The sequence below is a fragment of the Hipposideros armiger genome, unplaced genomic scaffold (assembly GCF_001890085.2).
Source record: "Hipposideros armiger isolate ML-2016 unplaced genomic scaffold, ASM189008v1 scaffold_647, whole genome shotgun sequence".
In the NCBI taxonomy this organism is placed as follows: Eukaryota; Metazoa; Chordata; class Mammalia; order Chiroptera; family Hipposideridae; genus Hipposideros; species Hipposideros armiger.
In genome coordinates, this window is record NW_017731997.1 from 230460 (window position 1) to 245734 (window position 15275).

Genomic DNA, 15275 nt, shown 5'->3' on the forward strand with positions numbered 1-15275 from the left:
CAGGATTTCCAGTTTGCAAAGTATAATTGTCCCGTTCAATGTGGGACCTCCCAACCCCCGACTCTCAGGTTGGCGAGTGAAGCTGTCTTAAGCAAAGCCTCTCTCTCAACAGCCCTTATCATAATTAAGAGAATCTGCCTGCAAAGGCAAAAATCCTCCCAAACTCTTATTTTCTGACAATTTAGTGTCATGGCAAGCATTCAAGAGCTGCCAGGTGGAAATGGCCCGAATGCAAGAAAAGAGCTATGTACCTATGGAACTGGCACCTCTGCCTGCTGTGCCATGCGAGAACCCTCTCCACTCCCAAATAGCCCAGAATCAAGTGTCAGGTCGTTGGATAGCCACACCTGGCAGCTCTGACTTCAGAGAACGGCTTGGTTCTTGTAGATGTTGGCAGGTGGCCACTGGGCGTGGGGGAGGACGGGGCATGGAGCACTGGGAGGGCTGGAGCAGCACATATCTCAGGAAACGGGAACCATGTGTGCAAAAGCAGGACACGAGGAGTGAGACTGAGACCCGTGGGGTGTAGCAAGAAACCAGGCTTGACCAGGGACATGGTTTCTGCTCGGGACTCATTGGGAGACTTGAAAGCTATGAGGGAGAAGTCAGCCGGTCATCAGCCTGCGTTGGGTATCCTTAAACAAGCTTTGCAAATGAATGCCCCAAATGGTTAGGCTATCCAGGGGAAAGAACAGCAAAAGGCTTAGAAGACCAAGGCCCATCACCCCCTCATGACTAAAGAGTAGACCTCCTTCACACCCCAGTATACAGCGCAAAAGAAATCACAGCACCGTTTCACACCCTTGGCGCCCCCGCTCTTTTTCCTGATACATGCAGAAAAATGTTGGTGAGACTCAAACTCTCCATTTTTGAAAAATTTATTTTATACCCTTAGAAGCTAAGAATGCTGCCATTCATAAACCAAATTTAGAATTAAGATTCTTCCCCAGTCTATCTACTTCCCTTTGAGATTTTATAAACAAGATTTTGTACACAAGAGGTAGCAGAGGAAAATTCCAGCCTGCTTGTTCCAAGCTCAGAAGGTAACTGCACACACATCGATGTTAGCAGGGAGGGCGGGGCAAGACTGGGTAAGTCTGATGACGCGGTGCTCTAGGTCCTACGACTCGTCCTAGTTGTCAGTGACCGTGTGAGTGCTCCCGGAGAAGTCATGGGTGCGATGCTCGCTGGGAGGATCACTGCTTTCTTTCCCGGAATGCCTCTAATGTGCAGACTCGGCTGTCTACGGTGGGCCTCGTGAAGGGAGCTTCTTGAGAACACACAGTATTGAGTTAGTTGTGCAATTCCTACTCGATTTGTAGACCATTTTGAAGGATTTATAAAAACATCTTCATCCAAAAAATTGGCAGTAAAAATGACAAATCTTCCAAGGTAAGCCTGTCACAACTGTCACTTTGTTGTACTACGTTAAAAAAAAGTCATCAGCAGGTTCGTAGACTGCAGCCATTGGAAATCGAGTGGTTACTGGCAAAGTGAGAGGGATGTGCACTGCGGTAGCAACGGAAGCAAAACTAACACAAGAGTGACGGCAGTCCTGATGGAGCTTTCCAGTGAGGACAGCAGGTGCTGGGGTGTGGAAGGCGGTTTCCATAGGAAATAAGGGACTAGAAGTGGCAATTTCACTCCTGCATTTGGGCTCCTGAGTGCAGCTGCCAGCGATGATATCCCAACACATCTCATCACCGGCATTTCAATGTCGTGTCCCACACAATCGTTTGGTGAGGATGGTGATGGGGAGGAGGGTAAGGGCGGGGTAGAGGAAAACAGTAGGACATGGAGTATTTACATACTCAAAATCAATTTTAAAACATCACATTCAAAATTGCAAGAACATCAGAACCATAAAAAATTTGCCAACTGCCTCCAACCATTTCTCTGAGGGCACAGTTCTGCTCGTACCCCCTGGCCCCTCCATCTACTCAATGCCTTTGACAAAAGCCACCACTATCCTGCAGGAAGTCAACATGATTATATGCTGCAGATTGGCTGCACAGTAACTTCAACCTTCAGTAGTAAAATGACTGAGTTATTGACAGTGCACAACCAGGAAGACTTGACTGTCCTGTCACATGTCCATGTAATGCAGAAGCCACCAAAAAGGCACTTGGGGCTGGCCGCACCTCTTTGACTTGGCAAATCTGACAGTGGCAACCTGGCACTTCCTAAGGTTCCCCTAGTTCTGTGCGTGGTGAGTTGAAAACAAGGTAGAACTCAAAATGAAGGCAAAACAAGACTGAAAACGAATGCGGCAACTCAAAATACAAAGTCCATGAAACATGTTGGCGTATCTCCATCTCCACTTGAGCAAAGGGGAGCTGGTACCTAACCTGAATGAGTGAATGGTGTTATACTTGGGAATTACAACTAAATGGATGGTTGTTTAATTGCTTTCTAGTTATTTCTGGGAAAATAAATCCTGTCCCTATCTTTTCAGTGTTAATTACTCATGTTGAGTAGAAACAGTCTCAAATTCCTTGTCTGCATTAAAATGACTAGAAACTCACAAAGCAGTGTCTCCCAACTCAAATATTTAACTTCATGTACAACCAGTACCAAGGGTTTCAGCAATTATGTTTAAGCAAAAGCAAATGATTGCAGATCACATGATTTAAGACTACAGTTTATTCAATATGTCTCCAAGCATTAAAAAGATGATTTTATGAAGTCAAAATAAAATTATATCTTAAAGTGCTTTTTATTTTGCTGTTTTTAAAATTTGTTTTGGGAAAAACTTATAACTCCTTTAGTGACTGATGTTAAAGAATGCACCCTGTACTTCTGAGAACACAGCATTTTTATATTTTTTTATTGCTCTTTTCAATCTCAATTGTATCTGAAAAAAATACCTTAAAGAGCTTAGTAATTTCCCAATTTTTGATCCTGGTAACATTTCATCAAGATCCAAGTTTATGCCTAGGGCTTCTCATCCAGACCCATCTGAAATTCTGTACAAATAGGGAGACATATTAAATACAAAGGTCTGTGTAAACTGAATTCTTTACTATTTTACAACGAAAAGGAATTTTACCACATATCTTTACATCATTTTAAATTGGGTATCCCTAATCAATGTTACTGCAAGATTAAAAATTTGTCCCCACATATCTAAAGGCAGCTTGCTTTTTTTAAAATATAAAAACCAAAGGAATTTTTTTCTGTAGCATCATAGAGAAAGCAACAGCTTTACCCTCACTCACTCTTGTATGTTCATGTAACAAAAAAAGTCTGCCATTGGCTTTATTTCATGAAATCTCCACAGAAATGTTAATCCACATATGCATCGTGCCCCGGGACAGCTGATCCACAGGCTGGAGTTCTCCCACCGCCAAACAGCTCCCAAACCTTCTGGCCTAAGAGCGCTTTCTTCAGCAACACACGCCTCCAGAGCCACAGCCGGCTCTCCCAGTCCCATCTCCAGGCTCTTCTAAAGGGTTCAAGGACAAGATTCTGATTTCAAAAAGGTGCTGAGCATCCCATAACTGCGACTTGACTCCTCATTCTTTGCTGTGCACGTGCCTCTAGGGATCGACGTCATCAAGGTCACTTCTTAACTCGCCAATCATCATGGGTGATTCTGAACCCTTTGAGAAAAGAAAAGGAAGTTAAGTTCAAACATAGTCAAGTTAGAGAAAAAGCTTTTTCTATGCCAATTGACTTACTGGTGTTCTATAGTTTAAACATGTCCTCATTTAACAACTTCATGTTTACCAAAGGGTAGTAAAATGTAACACCCTGTATTTGGCAATTCCTGATTATACAAAACTTTCATTTCTCTGTTCTCATAAAGTCACAATGCCACCACGCAACAATGCAGGCAGCTCTCATTAGAGCTCTGGAGAGCAATGCAATAAAGCAGAGAGGCATTGGCCGTCCCCACATCTGCTTTGTGCCAGACACTGTGCCACACCGCCAGACAGCTCTGGGTCATTCCTGGGTCTGAGTTCTGCCTGTCACCAGCTGTGTGGCCTTTGCTTTATGCACTAACTGATCTAGCTGGGGATGGGGTGGGGAGGAGCAGAGAAAGTCTCTCTGCAAAGTGAGTGGGGCAGGGCCTGAGGTGGAAGGAAGGAAGTATATTTGATAAACTTAAAGAAGGCTGCAGTATCTAGAACTCAGAAAAGGAGACGGGAGAGGTATGCAGGGGCCAAATCAAGCAGGACTGCATTGAGAATTCTGGCCTTTATCCTAATAGCAATGAAATGCCATTGAAAGGTTTAAGCAAACTAGACATAAGCAAGAGTGGAGGCAGGCAGATTCTTACAGACATCCAGGAGATTAAGGTGCTTATGACGAGGGAACAGATGGATGGGAGATGTTTAAAAGATCAGTTCGCTGGGATCGGTGAAACTGACTGCAGCGTGTGAGGGAGCTGTCCAGGATGGCACCCTGAACACAAGGGTGCTCTCTGTGAGATGAGCAACGCTGAGGGAGGACCAGCCTTGGTGCAGGACGGGGCTGGCCATGCTGGGTGTGAGGTGTCTTTGAGACACATCAAGTGGAGACATGAAGAAGAGCTGGATGATCGTGTCCGGCACTCGGGCAGGGCTGTGTGAAAGCCGCAAGGGGACACAAGACAGAGACTGAGCACATCTACTGGTGGCCCAGCAGGGGCAGAATCGGGCAGGAGACTGAGAAAGGGCAGCCGGAGGGGTGGGAGAACTAGGAGGGCGAGGGTCATGGAAGCCCTGGGAGAGTGTGTTTCAGAAAGGAAGGAGTGGCCAGCAGTCAGATACTGCTGAATGGTCACTCAGATGAGGCCACCTGTCACCCAGATGCTGAGTTGGAGAGGAGGGAGTCAGCCTGGAAGAGGCGAAATGAAAGAGAAGAAAATGAAGATAGTTAAGTTCTGATAACTCTTTGGAGACATTAGGCTGTGACGAGGAAACGGGGCAGAAATAAGGGGGAGAGTTTTTTTAAAAGATAGAAGAGAACTGAGTGTGTCCCAACACTGCTGGGAGGGAGACGTACAAGATACCAGAGAGAGAGGGGGCGGGAAGAGAGACAGAGAGAGAGAGAAAGGGGGCGAGTGCGGTTTGTGACAGGATGGCGGTGATAGGGGGAGCCCTCCTGTAAGAGCAGCGATGAGGACGGGGGCTCGCAGGGGGCTGTACGTCTGGGAGTCAGCAGCTGTAGGAGCGCTTCTTCGATAGCTTTTATTTTCTCTGCAAATAAAGTAGGTGAGCCTCAGTTTCCCATCTGTAAAATCAGGGTAATAGTGATCTCACAAGGTTGTTATCATGATCTGAAATATTTTTAAAAAAAGGCACACACAGCATCAATAATATTCATTTAATGAGGCCCCTGGCAAGCACTGTGATGGCACTAGAGGAAACTGCCCTCACGAAGGTTACAGATGAGAGAAAAGACACATACACGTCATTACCTTTATACCTGCTTCATTTTTTTTTTTGGCATATAGTAGGTGTTCAATAAGTATTTCACTCCTTTTTTTTTTTTTTTTTTTTAATTGGGGAGTTGGGAGGATTGGAACAGTGCTGGGGAATTAGGGGAAGGGGAACAGACAAGTTGCTGTCGTTTTGTTCTTCAGTCTAGTTGTGGAGGACGTTGCTTCACTGGCTCAAGTTGGCACCATCATTGCGCTCTTCCCGGGTGAGGCAGATCAGTCGCCGGCTTCTGGACGGCCGCTCACTGCGGCTGCTGGCCGCTCACACTGGCTGCTGGCTACACACGGTAGCCCATGGCAACCCACTGCAGCAGGGGCTGCAGCCTAAGCCGTCGCAGGCGACTCACAGCAGCTCAGCTCCAGGTCGAGCTGTTGTTCAGCATCTTAGCTGTAGAGGGCAGTGTCACTGGCCCTAATATGTGGGATCCGAACCAGGGCTCTCTGGCGTCCCAAGCCAGCTCTTAACCATTGCGCCACTCGGCCGGCCCTTCACTCCTTTTTCTACTATGGTGGTTAGTATTGAAAATGTTTTTTTTTTTTAAAGTAAGCGTCAAATTATTCTTTGACTCCCCTGACAAGTAGGTACATTTCAATGGCACGAGGCCCTTCTTTCCAAGGGCATGTTTCCAGGAAGGCTGGTGAAAGCAAAAGCTGGAGGGGGTGGTTTCTCATAACACAGCAGAAGGAGGTGAACGAGCTGGAACGAACACAGCCGTGGCCTGGCTTTATCAGGACTATCTCCACGTTGATTAGAACAGCCAGCCACAGGCAGAGGTCAAAGCCTTGTATGAATTTTACGTGCAGCACTGTTCCACTTCGGAAGCAGAGATCACTGGAGGGCAGAGCTGGTGTCTCCTTTGTTCCTGATTATGAACATTCTTTCTAGAAAACTTCACAGTAGGCGCTGCCCTTTCGCACAGGGACATGCCTACAGTTTATACCTGTTGTAAATGCCTCTCTCCGTTCTCATTTGCGGGACTGCTCTCTGAGCCATTACTGCTTCCTGATTGCTCTTTTTCATTCAGCAAAGCTGTGGCATATGCTAATGTGTCCTGCGGGAGATTTAAACATAAGAAGAAAATGTTAGGGACTATGCAGTGGCAGCAGCACTGCCAAGGAAGACTACCTTTCTACTTGACCTTTGGAGGGTGGTGCCCTCATGGCAGCCCCCAGAGCACCCCTCAACCTATCTGGCATACAGGGGCCAGACTGACAAATGCACACCGCTTTTCTTCATGGCAAATAATTTGCAAACTGTACACCAACTTGGTATCCTGTCATAGAAATTCAATCATTTCTTCTGCCCTGTCTCATTTTCAACCTATAACTCTCTTCTCTGAGGCTGCAGTGTCTGAGAAACACTAAAAGTCCTACCTGAGGGATTTTAAACCACACAAAACCAAAAAAGATAAGCCTCACCTGAGCTGAAATCGTTCGCTGAAAGGTTTTTCCTGTTGATGTTTCATTAGAGACATTACTCTGCGGTGTCCAATAATGTTCTGACATCTGAGATGGAAGGTCAAAAATGCCATCACGGATGACAAATAAGCGCACAGGAGTCCACAATTTCTACTATTAAGTAGTAGAGTATAAAAGCACCTAACGCAGCAAATAAATCTACCCAGACCTTCTGTCACATCAGGAGGTTCTTTCCTGGAAGATTTCACTTCTACTCTCAAAAGCTCAGTAAAATGCTACTTCTTATATAATCATCCCTACTTTTTCTCCTATAAAGTTAAGACACATGTATTAAGGCACAAATTTAATGCATAAAAATAGGTATTAACTGTACTAAAAAAAGTCTGAAGTCTGAAAATACCTTGAGGCCAGTCTCAAATTAAGTTTAAGAGATCTTTCCTGATAAGACATCCAGCTATTGATTCCTGGTACAGCCAGAAAAGTCTCAAATGCAATTACCTTCTTCTGAAGCCACTGTACAGCCCAGCTCCAGTGGTGGGAATTTTCCTTGAAGTACTCTTTAGCAGCAGGACACCTGGCAACGGGAGGAGATTTTTATTAGCCAAATACTTTCTTGGCAAATATACTTGTTTAATTGATAGCACCTTTTTATTTTGAAACACAAATGCATCTTTCATTAAAGTTGAGTTATGTTTATATTAAATTTATTTTTGGCTTGGGAAAGTTCACATGTTTAAACTTCAAAAGGCAGTCAAAGGTAAATATGAAGTGAAAAGTTTCTTATATATCTCTAATTCATCTATTCAATTCTATTTAAAATTCAATGTTGAAAAATGAAGAAAACAACAATAAAACCCCCCACAAACAATTATACATTTAATAAATGATCTCTTGATAGAAACAAACTAGTCTTTCATTTCTGTGATCTGAATAAGAATGGTATTATTTTTAAACATGGTCTCAGGGCCCCTCTTTTTTGTTCCATTTTTATTTGCCCATCCAATAAGCTGTCCTTCATATGTAAAGACAGTACTGATGGTGATATTGCCACTAGTGTGTGTATAACATGTATATGTGAAGGATATGGAAACACATATAAAGACACTGATATCTGGGCTGTGTGTCTGCTGGCATCAGACATACTTTGTGGCCCCAACACTACCTGGAAATGCCACTCTTGGGCAAATACTTATGCTAATGTGCTGCCAATATCAAGCCTAATTAATGAACCCACAATTGTGGCAGGATGATCTCCATCTGTGTCCACAATGCTGATGCTGTATCATCTGGAAAATGCATGTTCATATGTTATTTCAGTAGGGCTCTCATTTATATCTTCTTAGGATCCTCAAATGCAGCAGATTAAGTTCAACAGATTTCTCATTCTTATTTTGGTACAAGTCCAAGGATGGTAATACCCATGCCTAAGATTCAGCAAATATCTGGAGCAAAATAAAGTAAGCTATAAAGAAGGCTCAGGGCAAGACTCAGAGGTGGCAGTGTAGTCTGCTCAATAACCCTGGGTTATCATGCAGTCGCGCTGATCTGATCTTTTGTTTGCCCATGTACCAAACAGGGGCACTAAAGCAGCAAACCACTAAGGCTCCTTCTAACATTGAGAACCTTTGCTTTCCATGTGTCTATCAACAGGTGAATGGATAAGCAAAATATGGTCTATCCATACAATGGAATATTATTCAGCCTTAAAAAAGGAAGGAAATTCTGACATGTGATACAACATGGATAAACCTTGAAGACATCAGGTTAAGTGAAATAAACCAGTCAGAAAAGGACAAATATTGTATGAGTCCACTCATATAAGTCCACTCATATAAGGTACCTAGTAGTCAAATTCATAGAGACAGGAAGTGGAATGATGGCTGCCAAGGGCTGGAGGGAGGGAGAATGGGGAGTTATTGTTTAATGAGTACGGAGTGTCAGGGAGGAAGACGAAAAAAGTTCTGGAGAAGAATGGTGGTGATGGCTGCATGTGAATGTCCTTAATGGCATAACCGTACACCTAAAAAAGGTTAAGATGGTAAATTTTATGTTATGTATATTTTACCACAATTAAATAGAAAAGAAAAAGTAACCTTTGTTTGCAGTCAATCAGCCTGTGCTCAAGTCCTAGCTCTGACTGTAGGCATGTCACTTAGACCACTTGTGATGTGGTCTAATCACAGTACCTAACCTCACAGCTGTTGCAAAAATTAAATGAGAATACAGGCAAAGCATTTAGCACAGTGCCTGGGTTCACAAATGTAAGCAGCTGTAACATGATTTTGTCTCTTGAGAGGCTATTTTGAAAGTGGGGACCTAGAACCTGAAAGAGTTGGTAGTTAATTTACACTAATGAAAGATATCGCGAGTGCAGGCACATGGACTCTTGCTGTTAAGGTCCCCAAGTCCGCTTTGATTCCTGCCCTTCCTGCACAAAGCGTGGTGGATTAGCCTTTTTTCTTGGATTCCATAAGATCTGTTACTCTTTTAACACCTCACCTTCACGTCTCTTTGAGATCATTTGAATAGGTTTCTATACCATCCAAGCAAGCAGGCCCTGAGTCAGACTCTCTAGGTACTAAAACAAGGCAGATTTTTTTCTCATCATATTTGACTTGTAGCTAAAAACACCATTTCCTCCCTGCATTTTGAATCAGTACTTACTTTTGAGCAAGAGTTACGAGAAATTTGACACACTGGTAGCAGCGACTGCTGTCCACGTGATTACTGTGGTGCATCAGAGCTACAGGGAGAGGAGAGGACATGTCAACATTCACGCAATGCACTCACAGCAGGTCCAAGTAATACCAGCTCTCTCGTTCTGAAAATGTACAACAAGCTACTCTGATAAGCAGATAAGGGACTTAATTAAAAGCATGGTGGCGCTGATCAATAGAATCCCCCAAATTCTAATGACTAGAAACACTAAGTGGTATTCAAGAAACATGTGATGGTGAAGTTTGACTTTTAGGAGAACTGAATAGAATTAAAATTTATACTGGCTGATTATTTACCTAGAGATCTCCAAACTTTTCCATCCACCACACTGACAGAAGGAAGAGTAGTTATAACACTTTTTAGTTTGATAAATGGAAATTCATGCTGTTAGTTCAGTCCAACAAATATTTCCTGTTCTGGGCTATGGGGATTTAAAGGTAAATAATACTTCGTCCCTGCTCTTGAGGTGTGTATGGTTTGTAAGTGCCAGAGAGCTCAGGGTTGCTCTGAGAAGAGCACACAGTTCTGGGGCGGGGGTGGCTAGAATGTTGTAGCTACAGAACTTTTTTTAGCTTGTTTCTTTTGTGCAATGAAAGGAGGTCCTAAATCTTCTCTTAACACATAGCAAAATCTAAAATGGCTCAGATAAAGTGGAAATACAAGTGGATGGTGGGAGTTGAATAAGGCTATTTTTAACCAAACTTTTTCTAAGAAATAGCTCACTAAAGCCACTTTAGTCTTCTGAAGAAGAAAACTCCCCAAAACCTTTTATAAGTAGACAAGAGAAATTTTGGTGCATTTATAGCACAGGTAAAAAACCAATCACCTCATGAACTTGACAATATCCCGAGTCTGAGGTTTTAGCTTTTTCCTCCCCAATGGCTACAGAATTAAACAAAAGATTTCCTGCATCAGAAAGTGGCTTTTTGGGGCCGGCTGAGTGGCTCAGTTGGTTGAAGTTGGCTTGGGAGCACGAGTTCTGAGCAGCAGGGCCACCGGTTTGGTTCTCACATGGGCCAGTGACGCTGTGCCCTCTACAGCTAAGATGGTGAACAACAGCTCGACCTGGAGCTGGGCTGCCGTGAGCTACCGTGAGTGGCTGGCAGCCGGCAAGAGCTGCCGTGAGCCGCCGTCCAATGGCCGGCGAGCAACTGCCTCAGCCAGGAAGAGCACAATGATAATACCAACATGGGCCAGTGAAGCAACGTCCTCCGCAACTAGACTGAAGAACAAAAGGACAGCAACTTGTCTGTTTCCCTTCCCCGATTCCCCAACGCTGTTCCCCTCCCCCAATTCTCCAATTTAAAAAAATAAATAAACAAAGTGGCCTTTGGCTTGTTGAAAAAAGTCACAGTGCCTCTAAATCTTATCTGACCCAGTAAAAGACCTCAAGCTGCACTTTACTGACTAAAAGTAGGCCTGTCCAGGGTGATGAGGTCCTCTGGTTTTAATCCTCACGACGCGATGAGGGAGCCCAATGGCTGGACCATGCGCTGATATGTGCCAGGGAGGGGGGCAGACCTGTCAGGGGGGAGGCCGGATGCGACAACAGGTATCTGTACATTTACTACCAAGGCCGCGCATACTTGCCTAGTAATCCATTTTCTGTCTCAAACACGAATTTGACTCTCTCTACTTGTATAGGATCTTCAATGACCTTTGAGAGGAAGGAAACAAGACTGGTCAATGAAAGAAGAAACTTGTGTTAGAGTCACTGGTACCTTTAAAAAATATATAATTCAAGAGATTAATTTTGTTTCTAATTGAACAAAACCTAATACAAACAAACATAATGCCACTGCCATATATCTCAACAATATCTTAAATTTTAAACTCAAGATGGGAAATATTAAGTAACGTTTGAGGATCCATTCATTTCCTAGTGATGTGTTCTTACCAACACCACCTACAGTTCTCTGGGTTATACGGACATATATTTCATGATCCCAAAGGTTAGAGGTCTCACTTATTTACCAAAAACCTGTCCAAGTTTTGCTACGATGCCGGCTCTATCAGCTGATGTGGAGGTTTATGCCCTGCCACACAGGGCTGGGTCTGTCTCGCTCTCACTGTATTTCTAGTGCCTGTCAGCCAGCTGTGCACCATGCAGGTAACTAAACGGGTTTGCTGTTGAGCAGAAGAACCATACACAGCCCTACTCCTGTGGAGCAACAACCTTCCAAAGTTTGTAAAAGCACTTGGACCAAAAGGAGGTAAAGGACCAGAAAGACAGGCTTTTTGTAAATGGTTTTCATGATGTATTTCCTTATTCAAAAGTATTAATTAAAAGTCTACCCTTTGCCAAAGCGTACATTAAAGCTGTAGGGATCTAATGGGAACCCAGTCCCTCCCCGCTCTCCCTAAGGTGCCCCTGGGCTAATCTCTCTCATCAGCTCACAAGCAGTCACCAAATTCTATTGATTCTCTTTCCCAAACACCTCTCGCTCTGTCCTTTGCCCCCTCCTACTCTGTCTCAGTACAGGCCTTGTTATAGCTCACACTCAGACCACTGCCACAGGCTTCTATATGGTCTTCCAAGTCCAACCTTGTTTCCCTCTTTAGTCCATCCTTCAAAATCACTGCCAGAGGAATTCTTCTAACACATAAATCAGGTCACATAACTCTCCTGCTTAAAACCCTTCCATGGCTCCCCAGCACTGACAGCAGAGGTTACAAAACCGTTTGGGCCAAATCAAACAGACATATAGACAGATTTTAGCTACCAGGCACCAGTGGCAACCTCTGGCCTGCAGTACAAAGTCCACGTGCACTGGTACCTGAAGCCTTTCCGGATCTGGTTTGGACTTCTTTTCCTCAAGCCCAACTCAGTTCCCACTCCTTGTCATACCACTTCCAGTTCACAAGCAAAGCAGGTGGAGAGCATGGGCTGGGGAGCTAGCTGCTTGGCTCAGATCCTGGTCTGTAACTTATTAAAGATGGCCGTGGGCAAATCACTCCACCTCTCTAAGTTCCAGTTTCCAATGTGATACTGCATTTCACTGATTATAGCTGAATTTTTTCCCCCTGCACTTTATATTTCCAAAATTGGGATGTATCCTACCATCAGTTACATTTTAGTTTCACGGCTCCTAAATAATGCTTTTAGCAGCACGATGACAATCAGCCAATCAACGGTGCCTTAATATTTCAATGATCTGTAGAGCCAGCAATTTACCTCTGATAGTTACTGTGAGTTTTCAACAAGATATTTGTGCTTAGTCGTTTCCTACCCATAGCAGGGCCATCCATTACTCCCTTGCTCTCTGCACTACAATTGCTTGTGGACTGTCTAGCTCCCTCACTAAACTGTGAGCCCCTATGAGGTGGAGTTTTATTATCGCTCACTTCTAAATCAGTCATGCACAAAAAAATGACTGCTATGAAGAGGACTCAGTAAGTGCAGACTAAATGAATGGAAAAACAGAAGGACACAAAGCTTTTTATTTGTAAATAATGCTGACTAATACACACCTAATAGAAATGAATCAGAACATTTATGACTTACCAATATCTCATGGAGTAGATGGAACGTATTCTTTAACTCATGGGGTGGAGCTGTTTCTAGTTGGTTCTGAAAAATTTTTTAAAAGCATAAAAATTCCAGTTAAGTCTTCAGTGGAAACCACACAGGAGTGTCAGTCAACAACACTGGATTCAAGCCCTAGTTCTACCACTATCTGGCTGACCTTGGGCAGGTCAGTTCCTCTCTTTGGGTCTCAGTTTCCCCAAATCTAAATCTAGGAACTGAAACCACCTTTGTGGTCCTCCCAGCTGCAACGCTCTGTGACACTTTACTAAGGAATTAGGAAGGGGAGAGGGGGAAGGGCAGAAGAAGAGAATTTTAAGTCACCAAACGGACCCAAATTTACATTTACATTTCATTTATACCTATCCTATTTTGTTTCCCAGAATATGCTGGTGTAGCTATGAGAATGCAAATGAGAATACTCTGCGATAAGTATGCTATGAGTGAAGTATGTAAGATAAAAGTCAGCTGATAAATAGCAAAATCTGCCAAGACACACTAAGTGAAGAAAGCAAGGTTCTGAAAACACATTGCTCTGTGCATTTTAATAACCTTATGCATCTATGGATACGAACTAAAAAGGGCACTGCATTACAGTACCACACTTCCCAGGTGTCAGGTCTGGTACTAGGCAAGCACTTCACATACCACGCACCTCACTGAATCCTCACAATCTGTGAAGTTAAGTCACACTTGCTCCCATTTGCAGAGGATGAGATTGCCCAAGGTCATATAATTAGTAAACAGGAAAGAGAGGAACTTAGCCACCTCTGATACAGGTCTGTACCGAAAAGGCTGAGGGCAAAACACAATCTAGTAAGGGCTGGAAGACAATCCATCTATTACCGCTGTTTGTTAACACTACGTGTATCATTATTGCAAATCCTGGTGCAGCTAAGAGGGTGCGGCAGAAATTCTGTGGGCAGAAACTACCTATGGTGCACACTTACATAAGGAAGCCTGGGATGTGACAGTATTGGTCTGTAGGGTAAGGTGGAGAGGGGACAAACACTGGCTGGTGTTGGTCAAAGTGGACTTTGGCCTTATTTGTATGTTTTAATTTTTCACAAAAAGAATGCAGTCATGGATTAGTCATATAATGAAAAATTAAAGATTAAAAACTAATAAAAATAGTATGTGTATAGGCTTAAAGGTTTTTCTAGTAATCCCTGGAAAGGCAGTAAACAATATGGTTAAGAGTGCAGCCCTGGAGCCAGACGGCCCACGTTCAAATCTCCACTTTGCTGCTTACTAGTTCTGTGACCCTGGGCAAGTTATTTAGTCCCTGCCTCAGTTTGTTCAGCTGTAAAATGGTGATAATAATAGTATCTACCTCATCAGACTCCTTGAGTTAAATATATAATATACTTTGTGTATATATCTACAACACACAAAGTGTGTGATATCGAGTGACTACAGCATAAGTAGTGGTAATTATTATATTGATCAGAGCTTCATAATGAACTATATCACTATTTCAGAAGGTGATAAAAACCTGCTTTTGATTTTTAAAATGCTGTGGGAGGGGATTAATCTGTGACTGGAAAACATTTTACACAATAATGGTGACTACAGCATTATGAACTATAAAGTATTCTTAATAGTAAAAAATTGAACCAAATGCAAATATGTATCATTAGGAAGGGAGCGGTTAGGTAAATCATGGTACATGAAAGGATGAAATATTATATTTGCAGATAATTTTTAATGATATGGGAAATACTTACAATGTCAAGTGAAAAAAGACCAAATCATAAAGACAATAAATTCCCAATTATGTTAAAATACATGCACAGAAAATAAAAGGGAAACGTAAGAGAATGTTCACGGTGATCATCAATGAATGATGGGATTCTGAGTTCTTTCTTTATTCTTCATTTTTTTTTTGAGAAGGCTATATTATTTTTATGATTAGGAAGAACAATTAAGATTATTAAAAGAAGCATACTAATTAGAAGCAAAGGACTGCTTCTAATAAGCAAAGTCTCAAGCGCTGGCTACCAGGCTATCACTAGGTTTAAGTGCGGTCTTACCTTAATGAAGTGTAGCATAGTGAAGGAAAAATGCTCATTACAGAAGCAGCAGTACACCACCATCTCAATGAGCGCCAAGAGTGAGCCTGTCAGCTCTCGTAAAGCAAACATTACCTAGTGGAAGGATATAAAAGAAATAAGCTTTTCTCCTGTC

General features: G+C 43.0%; 1 protein-coding gene across 1 annotated transcript in view; it reads right to left on the bottom strand.

Annotated features, from left to right (window-relative positions):
• Nucleotides 1-862: 862 nt before the first annotated feature.
• USP24 (ubiquitin specific peptidase 24) overlaps nucleotides 863-15275 on the bottom strand; it is a 134761-nt gene continuing 120348 nt past the window's right edge. Inside the window, exons 59-66 of the mRNA XM_019625979.1 lie at nucleotides 15122-15235; nucleotides 13068-13133; nucleotides 11153-11219; nucleotides 9509-9587; nucleotides 7343-7418; nucleotides 6845-6931; nucleotides 6367-6477; nucleotides 863-3602 (exon numbers count right to left, since the gene is read on the bottom strand). Of these exons, the coding sequence (XP_019481524.1) occupies nucleotides 3540-3602; nucleotides 6367-6477; nucleotides 6845-6931; nucleotides 7343-7418; nucleotides 9509-9587; nucleotides 11153-11219; nucleotides 13068-13133; nucleotides 15122-15235 (663 nt within the window). The 3' untranslated portion in view covers nucleotides 863-3539. The remainder of the gene's footprint in view (nucleotides 3603-6366; nucleotides 6478-6844; nucleotides 6932-7342; nucleotides 7419-9508; nucleotides 9588-11152; nucleotides 11220-13067; nucleotides 13134-15121; nucleotides 15236-15275) is intronic.